This window comes from Pollicipes pollicipes, unplaced genomic scaffold, assembly GCF_011947565.3.
Source record: "Pollicipes pollicipes isolate AB1234 unplaced genomic scaffold, Ppol_2.1 Scaffold_6138;HRSCAF=7277_pilon_pilon_pilon, whole genome shotgun sequence".
Classification (NCBI taxonomy): Eukaryota; Metazoa; Arthropoda; class Thecostraca; order Pollicipedomorpha; family Pollicipedidae; genus Pollicipes; species Pollicipes pollicipes.
The window spans coordinates 1453976-1480096 of NW_023596818.1; the positions used below are offsets into that span (position 1 = coordinate 1453976).

The following is a 26121-nucleotide window of genomic DNA, read 5'->3' on the forward strand; positions in this document are numbered from 1 at the left end:
AAGAAGTATCCTGCAGGAACAATGTTTTGTCATGCCGACTCCTTCATATGTTAAGCCAGTCCGCAAATATTTGACAATGTTTTCAAATGATATCGCCTGGACGGGGTTGAAGAACAGTTGACCACCTGCGGCAGCTTTTAAAAGTACAGAAGGGTCCAGATTAAAGTGAACACATGTTTTCCTTAACAGTGTATTTGTTCCAGAAGTGTATTTGTCGCACGACCTTGGCTGTGGTGGTCATACAACACGATTAGCGACAGCGGTGGTCATTAGCGATCCATTACCAAGATCTAGTGATATTTTTTTTTTAAAATTACACCTGACTCTTCTTGACAAAAGGCAACGTACATTAACTTGAAATGGGAAGTCATTCCTCTAGAGGAGAACAATTTTGAATCTACGAAATATTTAGAAGTTTTTAACATCGAGAACGCAGATTCGAGTGGCCAAAACCCGCGATGAAACGGGATTTTGGGAGTAAGTTAATCCAATCTTTTTGGTTGAGAGCCCGACCGATTTTAGAAAGTGACACCCTAGTGTACATTCTGGCAGCTGTGTTACCATCTGCCGGCAGTGTAGCTCTTACGTCCGATGGGTGAGGTGTACAGCTCTTAGTCATAGCTTCTTTCAAATAGTCGGGAACGCGACTCATCTGTCGTGCTTTCTTTCAGCCGGCAGACGGTACAGCTTACATACCGTGACTTGTTTCAGCCGGCCGACGGTACAGCTGACATACCATGACTTGTTTTAGCCGGCCGACGGTACAGCTGACATACCGTGACTTGTTTCAGCCGGCCGACGGTACAGCTTACATACCATGACTTGTTTCAGCCGGCCGACGGTACAGCTGACATACCGTGACTTGTTTCAGCCACCCGACAGAACAGCTAACATGCCGTGACTTGTTTCAGCCGGCAGACGGTACAGCTGACATACCGTGACTTGTTTCAGCCGGCTGACGGTACAGCTTACATACCATGACTTGTTTCAGCCACCCGACAGTACAGCTAACATACCATGACTTGTTTCAGCCACCCGACAGTACAGCTAACATGCCGTGACTTGTTTCAGCCGGCAGACGGTACAGCTTACATACCATGACTTGTTTCAGCCACCCGACAGTACAGCTAACATGCCGTGACTTGTTTCAGCCGGCAGACGGTACAGCTGACATACCGTGATTTCTTCCAACCGGCTGACGGTACAGCTGACATACCGTGACACAGCTGACATACCGTGACTTGTTTCTGCCGGCCGACGTTACAGCCAACATACCGTAGCTTGTTTCAGCAGGCAGACGGTGCAGCTTGTGTATGCCGCCTTAGTTCAGACCCGCCGTGCTAGCTCGTGTGTCCTGCCTTATTTCGGCCCGTCGGCGGCACAGGGTACATGCCATGTGGTGTTTCAACCGGCACGCAACGTAGCCCACGTATTAAGTCTTGCTTCAACGGACCCACGCTGCAGCCCACATATCACGACTTTCAGCCAGTTAGCAGCAGACAGGTGCCTGGACCCCCCCAAGATCCCAGTATCTCATCAGCATGGAACCCTGCGGGATCTTAGATCCACTCTCGACACGTCTGTGACGCATCTGTGGAGGGCAGCATAGATGACGCGCCATATCTCGTATCGGCAGGCCAGCACCCAGGCGGCAGGCGTCCAGACGGTGCAGCTGCACGTGAACGCACAGGGGCAGCTGGTGCAGCAGCAGCCACAGCCGCAGCAGCAGCAGCAGCAACAACAGCAACAGCAGCAAAATATCCAGGTCATACAGCAGGTGGTGGGCGCCGATGGCCAAGTGCAGCAGATCCCGGTGAGCGGCTGCACAGACGATGACGATGACGGTTGATGATGATGATGATGATGATGATGATGATGATGATGATGATGATAATAATGATGATGACCACACAAGTGTGCTGGCCTGCGGGCGCTACTGATGTTCAGGTCTCCCGGTGGGGAGCCCGATGTCCCGCCGCTTGTGTTCGAGAATGTCCTGGTGTCTTTCTGACCGAGCGAGTGTTCGGACCTCTCCGGCTTGTCGCGCGCATAACGAGAGCGACTCTGGAGCCGTGCTGCCAGTCCTAATTGCGTCGCGTGTGGCGTCCAGATCCGGGAGGCGGCAGCCGGTTTCTGGGACCACGGCGTAGGGTTAGGAAGGGACCCGGCCGATAGGACCAGGACCGGGGGACCGGGTCGTCGGTGACCACGGGACAAGGTCAGCGGCGGCCAATGACCGACGGTGACAGGATGGCGCCCCGTCGCAGGTTCAGCTGAAACGCTAACCAGATCCAGATGGTGCGGGTGGCGGGGCAGAACAACTCGGGCCAGCAGACGATCGTCCTTGCAGCAGGCCCGGGCAGGCAGCAGTGCCGATGGTCGTCGTCACAAGCTGTGGACACGTCAGCCTGAGGCCGCTGATAGAAGTCCGGAGTGCATGACGTGTGTGCGGAGCAAACAGCACTGGAGTGTCGTGCGAGTTTGGGGCATTACGCGCGGGATCGCTCTCTGGTTAGGCCGGCGGGGGCCCACTTAAGTGGAGTGATCTCCCTTCTTAAGTTTGTGGCAGTGCTTCGGGTCTTCAAGATATTGCGTCTCGGTTAGTTTTGGTCTTTATTGCCCTTCGCGGGTGTGGCAATATCGGTGAAACGCTGGCCGGCAGGACAGCGTTGGTGAATACCGTAACGGATGGCTGGGAGGACATTCGTAACATCGAGGCGACCGGATGGACGGCGTGGCTGGCGGGGCGGGCAACGTCCAGTGTGCTGGCCACAGCCGGGCGTGTCCCGCCCCCGCTCTGTGCTCTCACGGGCGTCTGGGCTCGTTCCAGGGCCAGCAGGTGCTGCGGGTCAGCAGGTGTACATAACCCAGGCGGAGAGCACGTAGCGGCGCCGGCCGCCACCGCCGCTGCCGTTCATAACCCGTCCGCCGCCGGTCTCCGGCCGGCGGCGGACCTCCTGCCGCGCCCGGGCGTCCGGAGACCGTTTGTGTCGGCCCCGCCGCCGACGGGCGGGTGCTCGGTCGTGCTCGCCGCGCCGCCGCCGCCGCCGCCAGCTGCGCCACAGTGCGGCCCGGGAAACGCCATGCGGTGCGCCGTTAAGACGCAGCGTTTATATGCCGTGCGGTATTTAAGACGCGCGGAGTGATCGAGCGAGTAGTTGAATGCTGTGTTTTGCATCGGGGTTCGGACTGCCTGACGGTGATGAGGTATGTTGTGGAATGACGTGCGTTTGAACCGAGTCCGTGGTGTGCTCATCAAAAATGACGCTGAAACGACGCCGTGGACGGCGTTGCTGCTATAACATGTGCAGGAATCACACCATTTGGTTGTGTGCGCGTGTGTACGCGAGCGAGGGCGAGTGCGCTGTGCTGTGGGAACGTTGTGATGTAACAACGTGCAAACATGTACAAAGTCATCTCTACTGTGCGATAAACGAACCAGAGGAAATCGATGAGCGCTGCGGCTGCGGTTATGTAGTGATTAAGCCCGCGGAGACACGCTTCACTCAAAAACATCACTCGAAAACAAGGTGAATGTAACAGAGCAGCAGCACATCAAACGCTATGTAAAAGCTTTGAGGTGTATATTGTAAGACAATATTTAGCTAACGAGGCCAGGCCCCACCCAAGTCCATTGCAAAACAGACGACACCAGGATCACCTCAGGCACGCTGACCGCAAATAATATAAATAGGCCGCCGCTCCCATTCCGCCGCGCTGGCGGCTCGTACTAGAGGCGTTTGTCACTTAACCTGAAACACGGACGGCGGTCAGCTGAGCGACGGGCAGGGTGGGGACGCCGTCAGATGATGCCATCCACTGGATCGACGTCACACTTCGAGCATAGCACGCCAGAGCGTAGCGTCTTCGGCACAGCGGGCCAGCGCGGCGGGAGGGTACTGAACGTGGCGAACAGTGTAACCTCAGTACAGGCTCTTCCTACGCAGCGGCCCGGCGCTTCATAACCGCTGGGGAGCTACCTAGCCGACATCCCGACAACGCTACACACGTTACTGGAGCGGGAGAGTGACCACAGGTGGCGCCATTGCCACTGCTGACCTCGGTGACGAGTCCAGCTGCCACCGTGTGCCCGGCCACCCGCAGCATGAGTCGGCCATACTCCCGGAAATCCTTGTAGAGCTCGTACACAGACGGGCCGCTGGAAGGTGATGACGACGTCGGCGCTGGTGTTACCCGGCAGGCAGCGCGGCCGCCGCTTCAGCACCTCCCCGGTAGGAGCGGTGCAGCTGACAGAGTAGCCGGGACACGGTAGCCGGCTCGCTCAGCGACTGGTAGTGTACCACCACCTGTCAGAAGCACGCATGAACGGACGGTCAGCGTGGCAGGGAGTCAGTAGTGTTGCCCGCGGCGCGAAACGAACCCGGGACCTGTCGATCCGGGGCCGCACATCGCCCACCGGCTGGCAATCCACTCACCACCATGGCAACAGGACGTGGTGCATGGCATGGCAACAGGGACGTGGCGTGGGGCCGCTCCCGACCTCAGCGCCGGGGTCAGCGGTGATTCCGTTAGGCGAGTTCCGCAACGAACAGGCCACTGTGGCAAGCAAGCGCAGCGTTGGCGGCATGGCAGACCGACGCCACAAGCCACGGCAGGCGGTTGGCAGGTGGTCGGCAGGCAGTCGGCGGGCGGCGGGCGGCGGGCGGCGAGCGGTCGGCGCGGTCTCACAGCAACAGGGCCGGGCGGTCGACCCGCATCAGCCCGTCCGCTCGCCATCCGTGCGGCCGAGATGTTAGAAACGCGACCGGTCCACCCGCTGTCAGAATTCCTGTACCCGACTGCGAATTCGTACAGACACATCTTGTACACACACCAATGAGAATGCCTCAGCACATTCCACCTCCGGAACGGCGCTGGCACCGACCCGTGATCACCACCGCCCCCAGTCCCCTTCCCTCACCTGGTAGCCCTTGGTGATTGGCAGATCGATACTGAAGATGACGATGCGTGCCTGCACGCTGGTGGCCACGCGCACCGGCCGGGCCGGGTCACAGAGCACCACGCCCACTGTTTGGCTTTGGGCGTCGACGCTGGACAGCGTCACAGTCACGTGGTCGCCGGCGAACGCCGACTGCACAGGCATCTCGTCGATTGCCAGCCCTGCAGAGGCGCTGGACCAGCGTCAGAGGCGGGGCAGGTGGTGTGGCGTTGACGTTAAAGGAGGTCGGGGCTCAAGTCTTGGCACACAGCCTGGAGATGCAAGCGGTTTGAAAGAGAATGCAGCGACACGAATGGGCCTTAGCGGCAGTGGCACTCGTCTGCAAAAGGCCCGCCGGTTACTGGGAGACGACGCCTGCTGCTCGGCGGCTGCGGCCGGGACACGGCACGATTACGGGCTTATCAGTTGGAGCGGATAGGGAATACACAGGCACACTCGCCACGTCACCAACAATGCTTAGAATTCGTGACAGGGCGATTGTCGGAAAGCCTATCGTGACGTCGTTTCCACGTAAGGGAGCATTATTTCAAAGAAGTGCAGCAAGAGGAGACGACGTGCTATCCTGAGGGTTAGTCCCACGTCCGGGGGCAGTTTCAAAAACTGTCTGAAGTGAAGGACTGGGTCCAGCCGCGACCGCTTGTAACGCGATCCAAACGCGTACCGATATCGTGCAAAGCAATACCTCACCCATTTGTATAATTTTCGGCTCCCTAAAGCTTGGCCGGTCGGCTCTAACTTACAGTCGGTTCTGACGTGCGGTCAGCTGCAAGCGTGTATCGCAAAAACACCAGCTTTCGACAACACTTGCACTACTATACGATGATGTATATTTAACAACTGAAGGCATGGTTCATACGCTACCATTATTTCCCACGAACTGTTCGCACCCACATGTTCTGCCGAAAGCAGCTTTATCAAGAACAATTCCGGTGGGCCAGATGAATTCCATCCTAACGAGCGTCTGGACTCGTCTGAATTGGAGCGATACGGCTTGTGCCGCGCACCTCGCACCAAGGTACCAATCACTGGCGCGTAAATCCACAAACAGGCTAAACGTGACAGTATGGGAGCTACGCACATGGCTTATGGCTTGCGGCTGCTTTCCTCATTCGTTTTCAGATATTGCAGATGGTCATATTGCTTACAGCATCGCGGCTTTCCGACCAAGTTGGCTAAAGATGGTTCATGATTGACAACGTCCAAACCACTCCCTTTCACTTAAGGTAACAGTCATGCAGAATGTAGCGCATAGCGAACCTGCATCGCTGCTGGCCCCTCTTGACTGAGCACTTTCTGCAGCACTTCTCCGCAAACCATGCCATCCCCGATCCGAACTTAAACACCACCGTATCGCACCAGACCGTTACCGCGCCCCCCGTAGCGCCGCCGTCGCCAGCGTCCTCACCCTTGACAGTGGCCGTGTCGCCGTGCGGCATGACCAGCACGCGGTCCCCCAGCTGCATCATGCCGGAGTCGATGCGGCCAGCCATGCTCAGGCCCGACTGCTGCTGGCCCTTGAACACGTCCGAGACGAACAGGCGCAGCGGCATGGAGACGGCCCGCTTCGGCGCTGGGAAGCCGTCTGACCACGACACACAGGCCGCGTCACACAGCGGGGCAGACGCACGCCAGCTCTGGCGGAGTGAGCGGCGGCACCGCGGAAGGCGATCAGGCAGACCGGACGCATCCGAACGGGATGGTGACACCGTATGAGTGTCGGTCTGAACTCGCGGCCACAGCCCCAGCCAGATGATACAGCATCGGGACCAGTGACATCACCGGGAGATATCACCGGAGCCACACCAGAGACGTCACTGGGCGTGATCGCCAGAGCCACACCACTGACATCACTGGACGTGATCGCCGGAGCCACACCACTGACGTCAACGGGCGTGATCGCCGGAGCCACACCACTAACGTCACTGGGCGTGATCGCCAGAGCCACACCACTGACATCACCGGGAGAAATCGCCGGAGCCACACCAGAGATGTCACCGGGCGTGATCGCCGGAGCCACGCCACTGACGTCACCGGGCGTGACCGCCAGAGCCACACACGGGCTCAGCCGGTACGACGGGCGGGGGAGGCTTCACACAAGTCGGGGGGCCGCCGAGACGAACCACGCCGGTGAGTGTTCGTCCGCCGCCCAAACAAACACGTGCCGTACAGTGCGCGCGGGCACGCTGCGCCGTGCGTGGCGGTGCCAGCCCGGCACTGCTTACGATTCATGACGGGCTGGTGACGCGACCGCCGGTGTCAACACTGACCTATCACCTGCAGCAGGGTGGGGCCGCTGTACCAGGCCTGCAGCTGCGGCTCCTGCGCCGGCTGCGTCAGGTTCTCGCCGGTCAGGCCGGAGCAGGGCACGTAGCGCAGCTCGGACTCGCGGAAGCCGACCGAGCGCAAAAAGGCGCCCAGCCGCGTCCGAATGTCGTCAAAGCGCGCCTGAGACCAGTCGACCGTGTCCAGCTTGTTGACGGCGATCGCCAGCTGACTGACCCCTGAGGCAGGGCGGCGGTGGCGGCGGCTCACGCGTCGGCGTCACGACCAGCGGCGGAGGTGGCATCATCAGAAGACTCGCCCACTGAGCTAGGCTGGCGAACGCAACTCACTTGGCCATACAGAATGGCCTGGCTATTTCTTCACAATATACTACAGCGAAATCATTCCCCTTGAAGACCGCATGCCGTGTGGGACGAACATAAACCGGTCTTGATTCCATTCTGGCAGTCTGGCACGCCAAAATCCATGTTTCGCCCTGCTTCGAGAATCTCAAGACCGGCGCCTCACCACTCCCCAGCACGCGGACCAGACATGACCCTGACCCAGCACGGTTCCTCACTCACCGATCAAGCGGACCAGATATGCCCCTGACCCAGACCAGACATGATCCTGACCTAGTAAGGCTCCCGGGTCACCCAACGAGCGGACCAGACGTGACCCTGACCCCGACCAAACATGATCCTGACATGGTAAGGCTCCCAGCTCACCCAACGAGCGGACCAGACGTGACCCTGACCCGGTACGGCTCCCCACTCACCCAGCGCGCGGACCAGACATGATCCTGAGCCGGTACGGCTCCCCACTCACCCAGCGAGCGGACCAGACGTGACCCTGACCCGGAACGGCTCCCCACTCACCCAGCGAGCGGACCAGACGTGACCCTGAGCTGGTACGGCTCCCCACTCACCCAGCGCGCGGACCAGACATGATCCTGAGCTGGTACGGCTCCCCACTCACCCAGCGAGCGGACCAGACATGACCCTGAGCCGGTACGGCTCCCCACTCAGCCAACGAGCGGACCAGACGTGACCCTGACCCCGACCAGACATGATCCTGACATCGTAAGGCTCCCAGCTCACCCAACGAGCGGACCAGACGTGACCCTAACCCGGTACGGCTCCCCACTCAGCCAACGAGCGGATCAGACATGATCCTGAGCCGGAACGACTCCCCACTCACCTAGCGAGCGGACCAGACGTGACCCTGACCCGGAACGGCTCCCCACTCACCCAGCGAGCGGACCAGGATGGCGTGCTCGCGGGTCTGGCCGCCCGATTCGAAGCCCGTCTCAAACTCGCCGTTGGTGGCGTTCACCACCAGCACGGCTACGTCGGCGGCGGCGGCCCCTGGCGGTCACAACGGCACGTCAGGTGGCGGGGTCATCCGGAGGTCACAGGGCTGCCGACAGTTTTGGGTGCCGATGCAGACACGTGTATGTTAATGTATCCATATGTGTAACCAGGAGCGTGACATAGTGCGCTGCGCTCCCTCGTGATATACAGGTCTGTATCTGCGCATATAGAACATCTCCGGAAGACTGGCTCTTCCATATTTAGTCAGATAACAGCGGAGTTATCACGCAGTGTTGTGCTATCGTTAAAATAATTAATAATGGCAGATTGTCAGTTTGCACGTTGCGTTTTCAACATATCACGTGACATTTATGAGTTATATTGATTATTGCCGCGGTACACATTGCACTGCATCCACCATCTGCCATCCGCAGGGAAGACAGTCGTGCTCATTTCCACAGCGTTGAAACCCTGTGTTGCAATTTATATCCAGACCGCGTTGCTCTGTTCTTAAGACTCGACGTCTCATGTGTCATCGAAATTATTCCTCCTACAACTGGGGTGCGAACTAAGACGAACGCAAGGGGTGATGTTCGTGTTGAACGCGACCCCCCCGCGTGACCAGGTGACCATCTGAGACCCCTGCACATAGGCTGGTGGCTACCACCCTGACCGGAGTGGAGCTTTCTTACCTGTGATCATGTTCGGAATAAAGTCCTTGTGGCCGGGCGCGTCCAGCAGCGTCACCGTCTTCTGCGGCGTCTCGAACTTGAAGTGGGCCACATCCATGGTGATGCCGCGTGCTCTGGGGTCGTGACAGGTTAGGGGAGATCAGATCGGGGTCACGTTGGTGCTGGGGTAGAACATGGAGCTGGGACTAGGTCCGAAATGTGTGGGTGCCACTGGAGGCACGATTAGTCAGTTGCGCCAGACAAGCCATCTCATCAGTTACGTCAAACAAGCTATCTGCTGGGGCGAATTGAATGACCGAGTGGAACGTTCTATTTATCGTTTGCTACAATATCGGCGACTTCAAAAGCTTCAGATTGACTGGCAATCTATGCCAGCTGAAGAGTAAAGTCCCCTCATCGACGTCAAGTGGTGGACGCCTGTGCCCCCGCCCCGCTTTAGTTGGCACCATCCTGCATGCGTGGCCTGGTCGCCACAGAGGCCAGCACATCATTCACGAGCATAGTGTTGCCACTGAAACCACGGGTGGAGGTCAGGATCACTCGTTAGGTGAAGATCAGACCTTAAAATACGGAAACTGAAACTGTCCACCAAAGACACGCCTTCTGGAACACCGGACTGACCTCTCTTCGCCAGTTTCGTCTAGCACCCAGGCGAACTTGAAAGACTGCTTGCCCATCTTCTTGCTCTCGGTTTCATATTTATGCATGGCCTTCTTATTAACACAGCCCAGTTGACAGAGCAGATGGCCCATCAAAGTAGATTTGCCTGTTCAGGAAAGAAAGAATGCCATGTGAGTGGACACAGCCAGCCTGAAACACATTATTTCGCTCCCAAGTCCCAAGCGAGTTTGCACATCGTTTTAACCTACTTGACATGTAGCTTCACACTTCAGTGTATCAGACAATATTCACTGTGTATGTTAGCATTAAATGTGCATTGTACATTGTGCATGAAAGCATACGGAAATGACAATAGCCCATTACGAAAATATTGCCGTAGTGCGTTGTTACAGGCATACGCAAATGACAACGGCCCATTACCAAAACATTACCAGTTTGAATGGCCCATTACGGAAGACGCGCCTCAGCAGTGGACGTCCCGCCGCGGAAACGACAAACCATGAGAATGAAACCAGTGACACATCATAGGATCCGGGATGGGCCACTATCGGGACGGAACTCACCGGCGTCCACGTGACCGATGACCACCATGTTGATCAGCTGTTTGCCGCCCGCCCGCTCCTTGTCGTACTCGGCCTGGGCGTCCCGAGTCCTAAACAGCACGTGATATGGTGTCACCGACGAGACGTCACCGTCGATGGGGCCGAGGACGGCAGCCCTCTCCCACCTTCTCCCATGTGCAAAGAAAGCCCCAGTGAACACCTAAGCGAGTACATAACGGGAGAAAAGAAGATCGCAGCGCCTCCCGTTAGCTTACGATTCTGCGCATGCAGCCGGCTAGCTTGCTAGCTGGCTGTGCTAACTATCGCCTGTCACAGTATGTGCGCCGACAGTATAAGCTGAGCCGCTCCACCGCGGCCCGTGCAGTGTTCATCTCCTCGCGCCGGAGCAGAGCGCGCCCCACGGCACCACCGCCGGCCACGTACGAGGCGGGGGTGCGCGGCGAGGCGGTATCGGCGCCGGCCGACTGCGCGGGCGACTGGCGGCGGGACGAGAGAGGCGAGCTGGAGCCGGAGCGGCTGGCGGCGCCGCGCAGCTCACGCACTTCCGCCGGGAGCGCCGGCGCCGACGCGGCGGCTGGCGGCGTCTCCTTCTCTGACCCTGGAGCAGATGCGGAGGGTGGGCCGAGGGGTCACACACTGCGGGAGAACGTGCTGAGTGATTGAGACATGGAGCTTCTGTTCACAAGCTGTCGCGCACGAGCCGAGCACCTGCTACCAATACCAGAACAAATCAGATGAAAGGACGCTAAGTTATGAGGCTGTCAAGACAAGTGGACGATATATATATATATATATATATATATATATATATATATATATATGAACAAGTTACCAGATTCTTCAAAGAACTCGCATATACAGCATTTACACGCCAGTGCATGGCTCGGTCAAGCATAATATAACCCAGACTGCACAGTGACCAGACAGATCGGCACAGTTCCACACAGAGCCGTATTTGTCCCATGCTTCGCACGAGACGCCTTCGAGGCATCGCCCAAGGCCATACCAGCCGGCTGCTCCTGGAAGCCAATGATGACACGGGCGGCGGGGGCGGGCCGACAGTTGACCTCAGCTGCCTTCACTGGCCGGAACATCGCTGCAAGGAGCGGTCCGCCAGTCAGGCCCGGACGGCATTCGGAGGCATTGCGGGTTACAGAGCCAAGGGCACAGGACGACCCAGCCGAGCGGATCCACCCTAAGGACCCTGATATTGCCTAAGGCGGCAATAACAGGGTCTCAAAACAATTGCAGTGCGGCCAAAGCATGACGTCATAAAAGGGTAATCGTACAGGAAGCGTACACAGGTGGACACTGGCTGGAGGATCGTTCTGTCATATGTAGTCACGCACCACGTGTATAGAGTCCAAAATACCTGTTCCAAATACCAGAAACGGGAGCGATGTTCCCACTGACAAAGGGGCAGTTCACGTACGAGCGTGACACCAGGGGTACAATCGTTATGTAGAGAACCGTTCATGGATCATTTGCCTATATGATCCTGTTGATAATTCGAGATAAGAATATGATGGCTTAAAAGCTGTACAAATTGAACACCATAAATGTTACCCGAATTTAGTGGTGTGGTTCGAGGGGAGAGGGTCATAATTCGACCCGTGCTTAAGGCAGAATGGACCCAAACAGGCTGGGAAACACCGAACTAGCGGTTAATGAGTAACACTCATGCGTCAATTTCAGACAACTTACTTGACACAGAATCATTCATTCATGACTTCATTATGACCCTGTTTCAATATCGCAACGAAGCACGCCAGTTGTTCCGGACGTATGGCATCACACAAGACTGTCAGATTTGTTAGCATGCACAGAAACCTTGGGCACTTAACCACGCTTTTCGCCCGCATCAGTTTACAACAAGCTCAAACATGAACGGGCAGATCCGCCAGCCTTGGGGCCTTGGGGTACTTACCAACAATATATTCAGATACACGCATGCTCCAGTCCAACTCAATTTAGACCGGCGTCGAGAAGGCCATGAGGTTAGGAATGTACAAATGTTGTATTTATTGATACCACCCACGATGCCAGCTTCCACGCCAGAGATACAACGATCATTCATGAAACACCGCCTGAAGGCGTGCAGCCGTTGTATGCTTCCTTTACGAAATAAAAACCATGCCTAGACAATAATTACAGATGCCGTTAACCTGACTGATTTTTGAACATCAATTACAGCATGTTACTGTTCATCGTTTGCACTAAGTACAGAATGCTTCAGGCTTGGTATCCCACTTGATGAAGACCGTGAGTAAAAAATACTTTCAAATTTGTTGAGGTAAAATATTCTGTCATACAGTGAAACAAAATGGTACATCGCAACTGCCAAAGCGGTGATGATGAATTCATGAATTCCAGAAGACTGGATTTAATATTTTCCAATGAAAACGCCAGTGTTTCAATTTACACTGGCCAATAACCATACCTGCCGCGCCCCAGCCCCCCCCCCCCCCCCCTACACATCGCGCAGGTATGCTTAAAACATACGTCAACCCTTGAGCAAACACCACAATACGTTGCATCGCATACGCGGCATATACAGCGTCCCCGCAGCGTAAGCCACACACGGCCCCACGCGACTGATCAAAGGTTCATTTGACGCCCCACACGCCCCCATGCGCTCCCCGTCCATCCCGGCCCGGTGAACGGACCACGCGCCGTACCAGCGTCACGCCACGTCACACCTTGCGCAGCACCTGGCGCTGCTTGGCGAGCACCTCGTCGTCGGGCGAGGGCGTGTCAAACTTGAACGGACTCAGCTCGGCGCCCGGGGCCCAGGCGCCGCTGAACAGCCAGAACTGTCGGCGCCGCCCGCGCGCCGCAGCCGGCGCCATGCTGCGAGCCAGTGGCGACGGCGCGGCGCACAGACCGACTGGCGGCGGTAGCGACGGCAGCGGCGGCAGCGGGGGAGGCGGCAGGGCCTCTGGCCAGCGCTGGCCGTCGGGAGACGTGTCACGGCCGTCCAGCGACGCCTCCTTCCGTCCCGCACCGCCAGGTGCCCCCGGCCCGAGCGGCCTCGGACGGGGCTCCGGCAGCAGCGCCGCACTCAGGTCGATCGCACCTCCACCGCCACCCGGAGAGGGGACCCCCGGCCCCGAGCCCTGGCAGGGAGCAGATCTCGGTTCTCGGCCGGCTACGCCAGTCGCAGCCTTCAGGGAGGGAGTTCTAGATGTGTGAGGCCCCACAGACGATGCCATCTGCTTCAGGGAAGGTACGCCAGCTGTGCGAGGTCCCACAGCTGACGCCATCTGTTTCAGGGAAGGTACACCAGCTGTGTGAGGTTCCACAGATGACGCCATCTGTTTCAGGGAAGGTACGCCAGCTGTGCGAGGTCCCACAGCTGACGCCATCTGTTTCAGGGAAGGCACGCCAGCTGTGTGAGGTCCCACAGATGACGCCATCTGTTTCAGGGGAGGTACGCCAGCTGTGCGAGGTCCCACAGATGACGCCATCTGTTTCAGTGAAGGTACACCAGCTGTGTGAGGCCCCACAGATGACGCCATCTGTTTCAGGGAAGGTACACCAGCTGTGCGAGGTCCCACAGCTGACGCCATCTGTTTAAGGGAAGGTACACCTGCTGTGTGAGGTCCCACAGATGATGTCATCTGTTTCAGGGAAGGTACACCAGCTGTGTGAGGTCCCACGAATGACGCCATCTGTTTTAGGGAAGGTATACCAGCTGTGTGAGGTCCCACAGATGACGCCATCTGTTTCAGGGGAGGTACACCAGCTGTGTGAGGCCCCACAGATGATGCCATCTGTTTCAGGGAAGGTACACCAGCTGTGTGAGGTCCCACAGATGATGCCATCTGCGTCAGGGAACTCGCACCAGCTGAGGGCCGCCCCGTCCAGCCAAGCCTAGCCCCGTCCAAAGCGGTGTCAGCGCGTGCAAAAGGGTCGCCACCGGTGGCCGCAGGTGCCACCAACGGCCGTCCGGCCTGGTCCCGAGGTGCCGGCGGCATGCTGGCCAGACCGCCGGGGAGCGCCGCGCCGACGGCAGCGGAGTGGGAGCGGGCAGCGCCGACCGCCGCTGGGTCACGAGCGGCGGGACCGTCGGCCGCAGCAGGAGCACCGGCTGCGGCCCGGACAAAGCCTTACCTTACCCAAGAATGATCACAGCAGCCGCCGCCAGGCACGCACATGCAAATGAGGGACATTTCAAAATTAGAACACTGCATTAGGCGCTCATAATTCAGCGCATATCACAGTACAGGACCTGTCTTTACAGACTTCAAGGGAGTATGCGGTCCTCCCTGTACTTGTCCCCTATTGTTAGGTCAGACGTGTCCAGTTTCATCTGTACTGCCAATTTTCTCGAAATATTTCTGGATAGCGCACAATTTCGATCTGAAGAAGCCGCTCATGCAGGAGAAATATCGTTCTGGATCCTCGAAAATCTCGAAATCTCGAAAAATCGGACTCCCTACTCACGAATATGACTGAATAAATATCATTTATCTTGCTTTTGTATCGTGCGTGTGTTCTGTGACGTTTGTAACGCACTAATTTGTCAAGGTGCTAAAGGAACGAGTGCTACGAAAGCTTGTACTGCTCTTCAAAAACAAACAAGGGTATCATATATATATATATATATATATATATATATATATATATATATATATATATATATATATAATAAATGCAACTTCACAAACTGTGAATTCAACAAAACGTTGTATTATGGCTTTCATTCCAACCCCGTTGTGTTTACCACAGTGGCTCCTTCCAAAGTGTACGTTGTCTTTGGGAATAAAAGCATTACAAAACCTATGCGACGCGCCGGTTTACACTACAATCAATGCTCTTCTCGACGCAAGCCCTTGCCCGCTAGACCGACCCCGAACGTTATTTTGTATTGACGTTATTCATACTAGAAGTGGTATCACTACTAAGCCTGTAGGCTCGAAATAAAACAGCTCAAATTGGCAGCTCTAACACTCAACAGCTAACCAGGGCCCTCAGCAGATTTCGCCGTCGTCATGACGACGGCGGTCGCGACAACTGCAGCTGTCACGAACTAGGGATAGACTCTGGGGCTACCAAGAAAGGAAGAAACGCGGTGCTGTTATAAAGCGTTGACAGCTATTTCTGATTTAAAACTAATCACAATTTATATCCTTTTTATCTTTCAATGGTGCTGCAATGGTGCACGGTACCTGAGAACGCACCTGAGCGCACCTAAGGCGGCACGGGTCAGGAGCGAACGTACCTGATGCGGTGGCGGCGGTGTCTGGGCTCGGCTCGGTGCAGCTTGGCCGGGCCTCGGCCACGGCACGAGCCGTCGGCGGACTTTCCAGAGAATCGCGCCTGGAGAGCCGGGACGAGCCTGCAACACGGCGCCCACCTGTCACTGAGGGCTGACTGGCGAACACGGGACGAGCCTGCAACACGGCGCCCAACTGTCACTGGGGGCTGACTGGTGAACACCGGCTCATCTCCGGCACCAGGTGCAGTGTCAGGTTAACACCGACATTCAGCACCACCACAAATCATGGAAGAATGACAAAATGGATCCAGATATGTATTGTTTATTAGTACCTCATTTCCATATTTCTGCTACCTCAATTACTTATCATATACTTTTATGTGCGTTTTGTGTTGTGTTGATTATGGTTTGTGTTATGTTTCATTTAAATGCGCACTTTTTGCTCTCTGAAAACGTGCCTTTGTCTGTGTTTTTACTTTCTGTCTTGTTAGGTAGGTATCCTCTTTGTTCGCACAGCTCGCCTCTCAGGGGCGAGGAGGGGATTTGTGCGGGCTGGTCAGTCCTTGCCCGCGGCGTTTTGAGGCTGTCACGGTTAGTTGTGCAGGACTGACGCGCAGCAGGATGCGTCCCAGACCCCAGAACAAAAGAACTGAATACCGGCTGGGTAGCGTCCGCCTGGTAACGATATTTCCTTAACGTTTTTCCCCCCAAAAACAATGGAACTCGCGAGGCATAATATAGCGACGGGCGTCTATCGAGCCCGTGCTTATGGAGACGGCACACAATGTGATTTGCATCCAAGAGACCCATTCTCTACTCACAGATGTATGTGGCTTTCACACCTCCGGCTATATCATGCACGCTTCTTACGGAAACATTGTCCGGAGGCCGGGTGGCGTTTGTCTTTATGTCAAAGATGCCCCCACACCTTATCCAATACAACTACAAACGCCCCTACAAGCCGACGTCTGCTTGGTGAGAGTCGGTGGAATCAGACTGGCCACCTGTTCTCTTTCTTTACCCCCTAGTGAAAACTTAACGCTCCCGAATCTAGCTTATCTCATTGCAACTCTTTCTGGACCACTATTATCTGTGAGTATGCGGATAGTCGGCGTGTGATGTGGAGAGTGGGCCGGTGCGACCAAAGGGGCATTATTGGAGAGTGGGCCGGTGCGACCGGAGGGGCATTATTGGAGAGTGGGCCGGTGCGACCGAAGGGGCATTATTGGAGAGTGGGCCGGTGCGACGGAAGGGGCATTATTGGAGAGTGGGCCGGTGCGACCAAAGGGGCATTATTGGAGAGTGGGCGAGACCAAAGTGGCATTATTGGAGAGTGGACAGGTGCGACCGAAGGGGCATTATTGGAGAGTGGGCGGGACCAAAATGGCATTATTGGAGAGTGGGCCGGTGCGACCGAACGGGCATTATTTGGCAGCGAATTATCCAGCAACATACTTTAACGTGTTGAATAATGACAGTCTCACGAGGACGGACGAATACTCCGGCCTTCATTCACAGGTAGGCACCACGGTGTCATCCAACAGTAGCGATCAGTATCCGGGCTGGAAAACAGATTCCGACCTCCACTCTAGTGACCATTTCCCGATCTATAGACAAATGAACATGGGATTGGAAAAACACCCAAGTTCGGACCTGTTCTCAGCTTGAATCTGACTCAAGCCGAGTGGGACGAGTTTGCGGAGAGATGTGCGCTAGTTTCATAGAGCAAAAATTGCGGAGACATGAATGGCATTTTTGTTGGCGCAGCGAAAAAGAATCTCCCAAAGAAAACCGGGAAATCAAAGTCCAGCTGTTCTTGGAGGGGGGTGAATGCAAAGAGGCCATTCCCGTCAAAAAAACGGGCCTTAAACCGTTTTCGGTGTGATCGACAAAATGCTGATTTATTTGTGGAAGACCAGAAAACAAAAGCGAAAGCGAGAGGCGTGGGCAAACCTGATCATTTTATTCAATTGTAGAGCATGTATGACGCAACTTAGGCGCATGATAAGGAGATTTACCGACAAAGCGAGAGCGAGCATGCCACTTCCGGTGCTGAAAATTACTATGCATCCGCGTGGCCGGGTAAATCTCATCCCCCTACGATCTCAGAAACTAAGAGAGCTAGAGACACCAAATTGACAGGTGTGTTGGCCTGTACGTAAACCCATTTGCGTCAAAATTTGGGGTTCCTGGGTCACGGCCTTCGGGTCAATTAAGGTCAAACAAGGTCAAACTAGATTTGTGTCCAAAGCGCCCCAGAACCTAGATATCTAGGCAAAAGACACCGGTGCTCATTTTATGTCAAACGCCTGACCTTTCGGAAGTGACAGTGACCGAAATCATACAAGACTGCTTTGCGTTTCACATTTAGATAAGCGTCAAACATCATGCGAAGCAGTATATTCCAAAAACAAAATGCTGATCTGGGCCATTTTAGGTCTGTGGCCTATCGTGACATATCATAAGTCTATGGAAGATGTATAATGCGGTTGCTGTTATCGAAAAATCGAGATGAGTACCAGAAACTACCTCACACAGCAAGCTCCATGGTAATGAAACAGGTTGGTGTTGACCTAGGTCAAACTTTCATAGCTGACCCTTGGTCGATGGACTTTTTTCATTCAATTTTTGTATTGCCTAAAAAACTATCTCGGAGGTGTCCGGTCTCGTCTAACATTCCGTTGTTAGATCAGATTGAAGGATTCCCTAGAAATCGTCTTCGCTCAACCCATGGCCTGACCTTGACCTGTCGTAGGTCAGCGACCCTACAAGATATATCTAAATTTTTATGCCCAACGATCCGCTATCCAAATGTCCATAGTTAGGTAAAATTTTGCGCAGCTACGCCATGCCGTTCGGAAACCATTCCGGAAAAACCTTTAGAGGGTCAAATCGAACCCCACCCAACCATATGTCAACGGCGACATCATTGACGACCCTCAAGAGGTTGGAGATGTCCTTGGAAAAAAATTCTGACCTTTCATCGCCGCTGAACTACGGCCATATTTTCGGAGATCACGTGGAAACAATGGTGGATAATATGCCCGACTTTGCGTCTGAAAACAATGAAATACACCATACTTTGTTTGCAAATTACGAGTTAGCAGACAAGATCAACCCGTGAGGAAATACCTGGACAAGGCCTGACATGATTCATTTGGCGTCTTTTAAACATACAAATGAATCACAATTAAATGCTACAATTAGTCAACTGCACACGGCGTAACAAATGTTCCCTCTAGGAGTGGAAGGCGTTTGTACGGCATGCCACCTGATGAGTGTCAGAGAACGTGGCATTTTCCCCACCCACTCATTACTGAAACTGATCAATATTGAAGTTTGCAAGACAGGAAACGCGAAAAAAAACCGACGCCAGAAGTCACTCATACAAAGATGGACGCTTGAGCCCGGAAGGCTATGCGCCCTATCCCACAACAGGCCGTGCGCCCACCTGATCCGGGCATGCCGGCTACGGCGCCGGCCAGGATGGCGTCCAGCGCGCGGGCGCAGCTGTAGTCGTGCTGCAGCACGGCCCGCACGATGGTGTGATCCGAGACCGTCTCGCCCACCACGTCCCGCACGGCGTCCAGACAGGAGAGGAGGCGCGCGCGCTGCTCGTCCCCCAACTGCTCGGGGATCAGGGGGCCGGTCGAGTCTTGGCGGCCGGCCGCCGGGTGGCCGGCGCTCTCCTGCGGCGCAAGACCACGTGTCATGGATGAACGGGGGACGACGCCCTGCTGCTGCCAACGACAGGGGAGGGAGGGCGTGGTGCGCCGTCATACTGCGACGCACGGGCACACTGGAGAGACAAACGGAGATGACGCCCTTCTGGGGCAGAGGGATGGGGGATGTGCAGAGTGACGTCAGGGACGTCCTGCGGAAGGCGGGGTGGGGAGGGGAGGGGATCACGGCGGGACGGGGAAGGGGGAGGCACCGCCACCCTACCGCATCGTTGTTACAGGGGGTACCGTCGCGATTTTGCCGTAGTCGTGGACGCAAGCGAAGAAGGGACATGCAAGGGATGGGGCTTACAAGGTGATGGCACTTGCACCAATTCGAATCTTACCTGATTATCGCCACCCGCCATGAAAGCACAGCACCGCAGCCGCTGGTGAGTTTCGAACCCATACCCTGGCGACTGTGAGTCAATCCACGCCGCCGGGCTACCCAAGTGGGGGCCCCACCTCGCCTTCCTCGGCGATGGTGGTGTCGTGCAGCAGGAAAGCGTCCATGTTGTGCTGTCGGCTGCGGTCGAACGTGAACTCGCGCTCTACGGACGACGGCGACATGGTGTACTCGTCGTCCACGCTGTGGCCGTACACGTCATAGTAGCCGTCGTATTCTGGGGACAACCAGCCAGCGTCACATCGAACGTCCGGCCTCTCAGCTAAGTGCGTGGCTATCTAAGTTTGTGGGTTGACTAAGGGGCCAGGCGTGACAAAGGTACGTCTCATCTTTAAAGGGAGAATAACCACAGTGGTGTGAGGAACTTATTCGCATGGAAATTCATGTCTTTCCATGTCATATACAGTTAAACAACTAACTGGGCGCGTGAAAAGACCACACTGGGGTAAGTCGTTCTTAATAAAGATCGCACCCCGCCAGATTGACGACCAACAGGCTTACCATCGTCGTAGTTCATTCCACGCACATTGCGGTGTCGAGACATGGTGTCTTGCGTGGTCTGACACCAGTCTCAGTAGGCTGAAACCAGACCACAGCATAAACCACTGTAATAAGGTCAACTGAGTTTGATGCACTGACATATCAAGAATGGGTGGAAGATCATGCATCCAAGTCAGCTAATTTCTCACTAAAAATACACAGCTTTTGCCACTGTCATGACCATCAAGTTGGTATTGTTGCTGACAAACATGCAGTTGACTGATAAACCTGCATTTGTGTGTGTGTGTGTGTGTGTGTGTGTGTGTGTGTGTGTGTGTGTGTGTGTGTGTGTGTGTGTGTATGTGTGTGTGTGTGTGTGTGTGTGTGTGTGTGTGTGTGTGTGTGTGTGTGTGTGTGTGTGTGTGTGTGTGTGTGTGTGTGTGTGTGTGTGTGTGTGTGTGTGTGTGTGTGTGTGTGTGTGTGTGTGTGTGTGTGTGTGTGTGTGTGTGTGTGTGTGTGTGTGTGTGTGTGTGTGTGTGTGTGTGTGTGTGTGTGTGTGTGTGTGTGTGTGTGTGTGTGTGTGTGTGTGTGTGTGTGTGTGTGTGTGTGTGTGTGTGTGTGTGTGTGTGTGTGTGCGTGTGTGTGTGTGTGTGTGTGCATGTGTGTGTGTGTGTGTGTGTGTGTGCATGCGTGCGTGCATGCGTGCGTGCGTGCGTGCGTGCGTGCGTGCGTGCGTGCGTGCGTGCGTGCGTGCGTGCGTGCGTGCGTGCGTGCGTGCGTGCGTGCGTGCGTGCATGCATGCATGCATGCATGTCATTGGGGCTTTGTGATGCAAACAGCATCTAAGGCTATGTGGTGCTGCCTGTCTCTCAGTCTGGCAGGAAGGGCAGATATTGCAGGGAATGGAGCAACATACCTCATGTTTTTGAAACATGCAATTTAAACACTGACATATCGATAGAACCTTACTGTTTTCTGATTGCTTTTGACATTGCATGCAGTTGAGAGGAAACACCAGCTGCCATGGAGGCATTCCCTCAGCAATATGGGGAAAACTCAGTGTTTTCCAGACTGTAAATATGCATGTTATGCCAAATGGGTGTGCTATAGCAGCACAGCCACTGCCACAATTTTAGAACACAAAATGTAAATATGAGTGCTGAGCTTAGTACAGCCAGCATCAATTTTTGTGGTAAAAGCACCAATTATCCAAGCAATTGTATGCTGAAAAGGTAATTTAGGACAATGATACTCCAAAAACATTCCTACCTGGGAAAACTGTGACAATTTAACACAATTTGGCCTGGCCCATGGTTGATGCATGCAACAAACTGATTCAGTGCACTGATGTCACACAGCCACATGGCAAAACAGATGGTGTTTAGCAGACCACCATGCCACCTCTCCCCCCTCAGATTGCTTGCTCTTGATCAATGTTCCAATTATAATGATGTTCCTCATTGCTACCCATGATGGTGTCATTCTCAGGCAAACACAAAGGATAAGCTTCTGGCAGGGGAAACGTGTGACAAAATTTCCAGACATGGGGCACAATTCCAAGCCAAACATATTACACCCTTAAAGGAGGTGTTCTGTATTTGTATGGGGTTTTGAACTGAAGTGCCCATCTTGAAGATCATTTGGTGCAGTTCACAGCCCTGCCCTTCTACGCACAGCTAAACCCCTTTAATTTCAAAGACACACACTCACTGTTAATTGTTTAATCTCACATAAATGCACACAATTTCAAGACATAATGATCATCAATTGGCTACCAATCAATGTCATGCTAGGTACAATGGCATCTTGAGAATCATACTTGCTGAACAGATAAATGGTATTATCTACAGCACTCTTATCCACCTAGAAGCAAACAAACAATTAAGAGAGAGCCTGTTTCATTATATCTGATGCTTGCTTCAATGCCTTCATATATGGAGCATTCCATTTATGGGGAAGTGTTCATGATTGTTCTGGGTATGGCTTCAATGGAATACCCATCTTGAAGATCATTTGGTGCAGTTGACAGTCCTGCCCTCTTTATGACCTAAATCCTTCTAGTTTTTTAGCTACACACCCACAAGTATGTGCAGGCTGTTACATGCACTCCTTCAAGGTCAACCAGGCATCAACAACTGAACAACATTATTCACATCTAGCCATTCCACAGGTCATGCAGTAAACAAAGCCTTAAGGTCGATAAAAACATAATGCTGAGTCATAAACGACTGGCATTCATGAACCCCATTTCAAGATACAACAGCTGCTGTGCAAGGTATGATAACACAATCAATGATGCATTGAGGATCATATTCACTAAACAGAGAAACCGTGAAATTCGGAGCAGTTTTTTCCACTCGAAAAGTACACTATAAGTTATAAGTGAGCTCATATCATCATATCCGGTGTTTGCTTCGGTATCTTAACGTATAACATTTCCTTTGACGTCATGAGAATTTGTCGCACGATTGTGAATTTTAACATGACTTAAGAAGCACACACCGCCCTGCAAATAATCAATTAGTACGACTGCGCCCATCAAAACATTTCTAACACCGGTGATCAATCTTATGCTGATTTTACACACTCTTACCTTGATCTGGCCTGGACTCTCGCCGCACGTGCATTACACCCAAACCCACGCCGAACGCGAATTTATTCCGGCACGTATGAAAATTCCACTGTGGGCAAAACTGAGCTGCAAAGTTACCAAATTTCAGAAGTTTTTACCCGCGCTCCCAGAGCCTGGCAGTGTACACGCAGGATTGGCGCACAGTAAATACGCATGTCGAGCACGAAAGTGACATGGTTGGAACACCTGGATACTGTAGACACATACGCAAAACGGAACGGGGTCGGGGTGAGTCAGGGCTTCACAAACTAAGTAACACGAGTCGATTTTGAACAATTTCAGCTCCCGGGGCATGCATCACCTCCAGAGAGGGGATGACACCCAAGGGACGCGGTAACCGGGGGGGGGGGGGGGGGGGAGGGAGGGGCGGCGGTGGGGACAGCTCCTCCAACTTGAAAGCTGTGGGAGGGGGGGAATGCAAAAGTCTACTCTGACCTATCGCGGGCTGATTCGGGGATACTATGGCCCCTTCTGACCAAAAGCGAGCAATTCTGAACCTAAAGAGGGCCCTTTGTGCACTGTAGATGTTTATTCCGGCCCGTAGAGGCCCATTCTGATCTGAAGGTGGCTCAAAATTGGCTGAGGTGGGTCCATTCTGTTCTGTGAGGGGCCCATTCTGGCCTTTGGAAGGGTCATGGGGTCATCCTGGCCTTGAGAGAAGCCATTCCGGCCTGCAGATGCTCATCATGACTTGTAGAAGGTCCATAAGTTATCGTTTAGAATGTTACTCCATTCCAACTTCTAGATGGTCCTTTCTGGCCTGTAGCAGCACACTACCGAATTTTAGAGGGCCCATTTCCGCATTTTAGAGTCCCCTTAACTTGAGCAGTTTCAGCGCCCCTGCAACCAAATCCCCTTGGCTAATCGCCGTCGGCTCCATGTGTAACGTGATCAGCGTGGCGCTAGGTAGTGCATCGCACGGCTGAGCTGGGGCTAAGGCTGCGTCTGCGGCCGGGCCTGGGCCTGGAACTGCGACTGGGCGTGGGCCTGGGACTGCAACTGGGCGTGGGCCTGGGACTGCCGCTGGGCATGGGCCTGGGACTGCGGCTGGGCGTGGGCCTGGGACTGCCGCTGGGCATGGGCCTGGGACTGCGGCTGGGCCTGGGCCTGGTACTGCAGCTGGGCCTGGGCCTGGTACTGTGGCTGAGCCTGGGCCTAGGACTGGAACTGGCATCGCGGCTGGGTCTGGGCCCAGTTCTGGGCCTGGCACTGGGCTTGGGCTTGGGAATGGAGCTGGGACTGGGGCTTAGGCCGGCATGACTGAGGACTGAGGCTGACCTAGGGCCGGACTGGGGCTGGGACTGGGGCTGGGACTGGGGCTAGGGCTGGGAATGGGACTGGGATTGGAGCTGGCACTGAGGCTTGGGCCGGGGCTGGAGCTGGAGCTGACGCTGGAGCTGGAGCTGGAGCTGTGGCTGGCGCTGTGGCTGGCGCCGGAGCTGGCGCTGGGAATTGGCATAATATAGCCAGGGGTGGTGGATTTGGGAGGGCAGGGTGCAGTAATCCCCTGCCAAACCCGGGCAACATTTCACATGGCGGCAGTGCACTCACGAAAGGAGCAGGTTACAAGGGCCGAGATCGAGCAGCGCTTCCTAGCGGTAATCACTTTCACAGTCCGATGAACACGCTCCACAGCCCACTTTCCGTCTGGCTCGAACACCGCTCGAAACCGCAGCTCTGCTCCTCAATTGCAGCGAGCACAGCGAATCTCTGACTGCGGAAGACCGCATCATTGTCCGCCAAAATCTCCACTGGTGCCTGGTGCCGAGGAAGAGCTGCTCGAGGTGGATAACGACCTCGTTGGCGTCGGCGTAGCGCAGCGAGCGACTCACACAGAAACACGACGGCCCACAATCGATGATGGAGAGGTAGCTCCGTCGCTGATGGTGCGTGACGTCGATGGTGATGCACTCCCACATCGCGGTCACGCCAATCGAGCCGCATCGCCATGACACCAGCGCGGGTCGATGTAGCGGCACACGTCACATCCCTCCTCTACCGCCGCGCCGCCGCCCGTATGATGCCACGCGACCCGTCGCGGCGCGCAAAGAACAGCGTCCGTCGGACGCCGGGGTGGCCCTCCCGCTCGTGCGTCGCCCGAACCAATGCACTGAGCGTGTCTCCCTCGGTGACGTCAGCGCGCGTCACACCACAGGCCGCCGCCGCCGCCGTCTCCCCGGGGTCAACCTGCTGCCTCTGCTGTCGGGAGCCGCTCGTCACTCACACCGACACGAGCTCGCGCTACAACGCCGGTCAGATCTAGCGCTTCTACGCGAGAACCGGCGAGGATCACCTGGCGTACACCCTCCGAGAGGCCGACGACAACCGCACACACCAGAGCGAGGTCCGGCACACCGCCGAAGAGCGTCACCAGCCGCTTCAAGTATGTTACATAAATACATGCAGACTCACTTGGCTGGATCCGCCGGTTGGAGGATGTGTCAAACGCCGCGCACTGGTCCAACGCAAACGATGCAAACAGGGCGTCTTCACGTTGTCCTGCGAGCCACAAGCCTCTGCCGGCAACTGAGCCCATACGGCGAAAGCCCCGCCCGCCAGGCGCAGGGCAAGCACTGCGCTAATGGGGACGCCGCGGTGCTTACGCAGGAGGTCGGTCTGTGTCCACCACTCCACAACGTCGGTCGTGCCGTCAGGATCGGACATGACACGCACGTCAAACGAGGCACCACTTCCTCGGACACCGGATCAGCCTCTTCACCGGGCACAGCTATGCCGAAGTAGCTTATAATCGCAAGAAGGTGGTGCAAAAGTCCTTCGTTATATCATCACAATCTGAGACAGCAACAAAGTAACATCAAGCACACAGCGCCGCAACACCCCCTCCCCCCCCCCCCCTCCACCCCCAGCACCCCACACCCAGCCCCTCTCACCGACGCAGCGGCGAGACCAGTGGCGAGTCTCTGGTAGTCTTGGCCTTGGGCGGGCCAAAACTCCCCGCTACAGCGCACGCGCGTTTTATCGCTGGGAACTTACGTCGTACGCATCCACTAAACAACAATTGATGCAAGGTATTCCATATTGCCTTCCGTGATTCCAGAAATAACTGGGTCGTCATCAATTAGCCCACACGCCGTTGGTTCGCCAAACAGCACATGCAATTGACGTTAGTAAAGAAATTGGTTAAACTTCTATCTAATATCTACAGGACAGTGCTAAGAAAAATGCACAATGGTTCTCTTTGCTTCCGCGTAGACGTAATTTTGCCGGGGCACCGCGATTCGGTCAGCACGC

The 26121-nt window shown here is 55.1% G+C and overlaps 2 protein-coding genes across 2 annotated transcripts in view; one reads left to right on the forward strand and one right to left on the reverse strand.

Moving 5' to 3' along the window:
- Positions 1–2985, forward strand: part of Nf-YC (nuclear factor Y-box C) — a 53780-nt gene extending 50795 nt beyond the window's left edge. The window contains exon 8 of the mRNA XM_037229464.1: positions 2831–2985. Coding sequence (XP_037085359.1) covers positions 2831–2866 — 36 coding nt within the window. The 3' untranslated portion in view covers positions 2867–2985. The remainder of the gene's footprint in view (positions 1–2830) is intronic.
- Positions 2986–3567: 582 nt separating this feature from the next.
- On the reverse strand, positions 3568–22377 carry LOC119105901 (HBS1-like protein). Its single transcript, XM_037229465.1, is given in 18 exon segments — positions 3568–3752; positions 4060–4143; positions 4145–4234; positions 4236–4307; positions 4922–5121; positions 6366–6542; positions 7228–7461; positions 8473–8589; positions 9228–9340; positions 9849–9993; positions 10412–10500; positions 10835–11009; positions 11418–11507; positions 15636–15752; positions 19084–19321; positions 19817–19974; positions 20259–20336; positions 22315–22377. Coding segments are annotated over 17 exon segments (2151 nt in total). The 5' UTR covers positions 20302–20336; positions 22315–22377; the 3' UTR covers positions 3568–3743.
- Positions 22378–26121: the final 3744 nt, after the last annotated feature.